The following is a 4,904-nucleotide window of genomic DNA, read 5'->3' on the forward strand; positions in this document are numbered from 1 at the left end:
AGTTTCTTATAAATGACAAAATGAAATAAACAGAATAAATGGAAATAGCTCTTATTGGAATCATACATCAGTTTGGGTTCCTATCGAAAAATTTACTTTGCTCAAAGTTTGTGGCGGCGATCTGTTTTGTAGTCCCCAGTACACAGGCACCCAGATCGCTAAGAGAGTATAAAAAAATCTTTATTCACTAAGATCAAAATGATATTTAAACTTGTTTGACTTTTTATTTATTTCACTATGCTAATCTAAATAAATAAAACAAAAGTTTTCAAATCCTAGTTAGACGCTTCATTCTCCTATACACTCCAATACTTACACCCCTCTCGTCCTTTCCCTTCATCATAAATACCCGCATACTCTTGGGGATTGGGAGTAGAAAGGGTTAACCAAAAGAGCCGCCACCACTCCGGGCTAGGCAGCCAATGGAGCCAAAAGATTGATTCACTTCCTGCTTGGGTCTCACTGAAACTCCGGAGCTTCGCCAGCCTAATTTGGAAAGCGAGCTCAGCCTCCCGCGCCGTCATTGGCTGTGCTCACGCCTGGCCAGGCCAAGACGCACTGCGATTGGCCCCTGCGGGTGCCGGTAACCCGCGCCGGCGGCTTCGGCTCCCCCGCACGGTAGATGTCAAAGGCTGAAGCTGCTCCCTTTGCCACATTATAACTAGTAGGGGATCCTCACCGACCATGGCCACAGCTGCCTCGAATCCCTACAGCATTCTCAGTTCCAGCTCCCTGGTCCATGCGGACTCTGCGGGAATGCAGCAGGGGAGTCCTTTCCGCAATCCTCAGAAACTTCTCCAAAGTGATTACTTGCAGGGAGTTCCCAGCAATGGGCATCCCCTCGGGCATCACTGGGTGACCAGTCTGAGCGACGGGGGCCCGTGGTCTTCAACACTGGCCACCAGCCCCCTGGACCAGCAGGATGTGAAGCCTGGGCGCGAAGACCTGCAACTGGGTGCGATCATCCATCACCGCTCGCCACACGTAGCTCACCACTCGCCGCACACTAACCACCCGAATGCCTGGGGGGCGAGCCCGGCTCCAAACCCGTCCATCACTTCAAGCGGCCAACCCCTCAATGTGTACTCGCAGCCGGGCTTCACCGTGAGCGGCATGCTGGAGCACGGGGGACTCACCCCACCACCGGCCGCCGCCTCCACACAGAGCCTGCACCCAGTGCTCCGGGAGCCCCCGGACCACGGCGAACTGGGCTCGCATCACTGCCAGGACCACTCCGACGAGGAGACGCCGACCTCTGATGAGTTGGAACAGTTCGCCAAACAATTCAAACAAAGAAGAATCAAGTTGGGTTTCACGCAGGCAGACGTGGGGCTGGCGCTGGGCACACTGTACGGCAACGTGTTTTCCCAGACTACCATCTGCAGGTTCGAGGCCTTGCAACTGAGCTTCAAGAACATGTGCAAGCTGAAGCCCCTGCTGAACAAGTGGCTGGAAGAAGCGGATTCGTCCACTGGGAGCCCGACCAGCATCGACAAGATCGCTGCCCAGGGCCGCAAGCGCAAGAAGCGAACCTCCATCGAGGTGAGTGTCAAGGGCGTACTGGAGACGCATTTCCTCAAGTGTCCCAAGCCTGCCGCGCAGGAGATCTCCTCCCTGGCAGACAGCCTCCAGTTGGAGAAAGAAGTGGTGCGTGTCTGGTTCTGTAATCGAAGACAAAAAGAGAAAAGAATGACTCCGCCAGGGGATCAGCAGCCGCACGAGGTTTATTCGCACACCGTGAAAACAGACACGTCGTGCCACGATCTCTGACTGGAGGAAGCCAGGAGGCGGCTGGCCGCACTGGGAGCAGCGCGGATTTCTTTCTCCTTCTCTTCCTTTCCTTATAACACTCTGTATTTTTGCGATTCCTCTAGCTTCTTTCCTTCCTTCCGTCCTTTTTCTTTTCTTTTCTTTCTCTCACAGGGGATTGTAACTTATGTTGAGAAAGAAAACACACTCAAACTCACATTCAGGCTTCTCAACTCGGATACACAGTTAAGCAGTCAGGAGGGGTCCTCATATTCTCTGCCGCCGGGCAATTTCCCTCCAATCTTTTCTGCAGATCAATATATATTGTTTACTCTGAGTAAGGTCTGTTTGGTCACTCCTCCTCTCTAGGAAGAGCAAGGAGTGGGGTAACAGGGGGACTGGGGGGTGGAAGGGGTGGGAAGACAGATGTGTGCCTCTGAATAACCTTTCAGCGCCTTGGTTGTAGCAGCTGTATTTCAGGTGAAATCTGTTTTACAATAGACTAGTTTTGCATTTTTTTTAAGAACTTCTATAGCATTTCTAAGTGTCTGCGGTGTTTTACTACAAACTGTACACAATATTTGTGAGATAATTTGTATCTAATCGACCACTCCACATTATTATTGCTATTATTATTATTCCTTCACTGAGCTGATGGTTTTTTAATTGCTTAGAAAAGGGAGGGGAGTCTGCGTGGAGGAGGGAGAGAAAACCCTCCCCACCAATCCACTACCCTCCCCCCCCCAATCTGTATAAAGAGGAGAGGATACAATGGAGAGAATTGTTGATGATGATATTGGTGATATTTTTCCCCCGTGGGCGGAGTGCCTAGGATGGGCGGAACAGCAAGCCCAGTGGGTTTGCAAACTAGCGCTAAGTAGGAGAGGCGATTTCGCAGCTTTCTGTCTCCCTTCCTGGAACTGTGGAGCTCCCACAGACTTCCATTGCATAGATGCTGGTAGCAGAGGATTCAGCGGTGGCACTAGGCAAAGGAGGTGGCCTGAGCTGTGGGAAGGGTTCTGCACCCAGCAGGGCTGGATGCCTGCTCTTGGCGTTCCCCGCAGGCCCCTATATTAGGTATTAGGCAGGTAGACTGCCCGAGCCACCCCACCTTGGCTATCGTAGGCGAAAAACTTTGCCTTCATAAGCGATTGTTTTTGCTGGAAACCAAGACACAGAGATGCTGGACATAGACTGGGCCAGTGCTTCTCAGTTCATTCTCAGTTCAATTCACCTTCGGTTAACGCGCCTCTTAGCCTGAGAAACCCTCTAGGAGGGAGGAGGAGGGTGTGGGCGGACGGGCACTCTCTGCTCGGTGCAGAACAACAATGAAATGGTTGACAAAGGTCACAGAAATTCTGGTCCAGCTTCGTACCCCTCCTCTCTTGTGTATATACCACTGTTTGTGAGTGGGCTCGTGGGGAGCCTCCTCGGCGTCTCTGATAAGCACAGTTGGTGGAAGCTCAGAGCGAAGATTGAGGGAGCTAGCTAGCAAGCGCCAGGGCTACTAGATCCCTTCTCTCTCTCTCTCTCTCTCTCTCTCTCTCTCTCTCTCTCTCTCTCTCTCTCTCTCTCTCTCTCCTCGCGTGTATGTGTCTCTGTGCGTGTATGCGTGGGTGCGCGTGCAAACCTGTGTGTGTGTAGATAGCTGTGTGTATCGTAATACTGTATACAGAAAAACGAAAATTACAAAAAAAAATTCTCGCTAGGCTGTGTAGAGATCCCAAAAATATACAATTGCTGTGGCTTTATTGCTAAGCTCTCTTGCCCACAGGCCAGGTTCACAGGTGCACCTCATTCCCAATGAGCACACATATGCTGGGGCGCCAAGCGCCCAACATCCAGCGGCTGCTGCTGGCCAGACCTGGTGGGAGGCTCCACATGCTGGGGCTGGTCATCCGGTTGGCCTCTTGGCACAGCTGCTGTAGACAAAGCTTCAAACTACCTAAGGAACAGAAAGCCTTGGGCCCCTTGTGGAGGATACACTAGTATGGGCTGCCAGGCCTCTGGTTCACCACACAGTGTCTCCCCCAGCTGCAGGTTGAAGAGCATGTATTAATTCAAATCCCTTTTACTTTTTTTTTTTTGTCAATCCTGTTGGTAGTTGGGATTTTTTTTTTTCCAAATTGAGTTCATGTTTCACAAAATGGTTTTTTTTCTTTTTTTGGTTTTGATTTTTTTTTTTTTTTTTTTTTTTTTTGCAGTTCAATGCTATGGTTCCAATCTGAGTTAACCCAAATATTTCTGCCGACTTTATAATTGTACAGTTTTGTATATTAAACATTTTTGAAGTTATTAATTTAAGAAAGATCATTTAGTTTATTCATTTAGTAACTGATGTATAATAAACGCTATTTTCATTAAGAGTTGCTTTTTCAACTATTTTATTCAAATTGCCTATTGCAGTTACCAACAATTATTTATTTTCAATAAAGTCTGCGTTGTGTTTAAAAGGAAATTCTTTCAAAGATGAGTTGGGTGTCGGAAAGAAAACAATTCACTGTAATGTTTGATGTGAACAGTTTTAGTCAAGGGGTTTATATTTACGCAATATTTTATTGTTGTAAAAGATTAAAAAGGTTTAAATAAAACATTTTTCCAAAAAATACATATATTTGTTTCCTTCTTTTGGGCCTTATTGTGTGCTGCGTGCAGTGGAGCGGTTAAAGAGAGGCATGTTCCCTGTGAGCAGCAAGTCTGCTTTACTTCAGGTTAGAAATCATTAGTCATTGTTTTGATTCTTGATTCTCTTCCTTTGACTTTTGGCCTTTCAGCTCAGTCCTAAAATACACTTTTCTGTGAAACAAGGCCTGTTTGCTTGCCCAAGTCTGGGTTCACAAAAATGTTCCTGAACGACGGGAACCAAGTAGGGAAGGTTGGGGATAGATTTTATTTCAGAAGATGTGATTTTATATTTTATTAATGTTCTCCAAAAAGAGTCAACCAGTGTCTTCTAACCTGCCCCTCCTGAAACTAGACCCAAACCTTCCTAAGGCTTCCATATTCCCAAGGTTTATCTGTCCTTCTTTCTCCCCAACTCCTGCCAGGTGCACTTCTGGCAAGAGGCCCCTTCCCCATGATGATGGAGGGGAAGATGACTAGAGGTAAGGGTGAGTGTTCTCCTTAAAGCTCCCCCTGGGCTCAGAAACCTGAGT

General features: G+C 48.0%; 1 protein-coding gene across 1 annotated transcript; it reads left to right on the forward strand.

Annotated features, from left to right (window-relative positions):
- Nucleotides 1–684: 684 nt before the first annotated feature.
- POU3F4 (POU class 3 homeobox 4) lies at nt 685–1,770 on the forward strand (the record flags this gene model as incomplete). Its single annotated transcript, XM_080719225.1, has 1 exon — nt 685–1,770. One exon carries the CDS (start codon nt 685–687, stop codon nt 1,768–1,770), a length of 1,086 nt encoding a protein of 361 aa, XP_080575351.1.
- Between the last annotated feature and the right edge of the window lie 3,134 nt (nt 1,771–4,904).

This window comes from Muscardinus avellanarius (genome assembly GCF_963383645.1).
Source record: "Muscardinus avellanarius genome assembly, chromosome: X".
NCBI lineage: Eukaryota > Metazoa > Chordata > Mammalia > Rodentia > Gliridae > Muscardinus > Muscardinus avellanarius.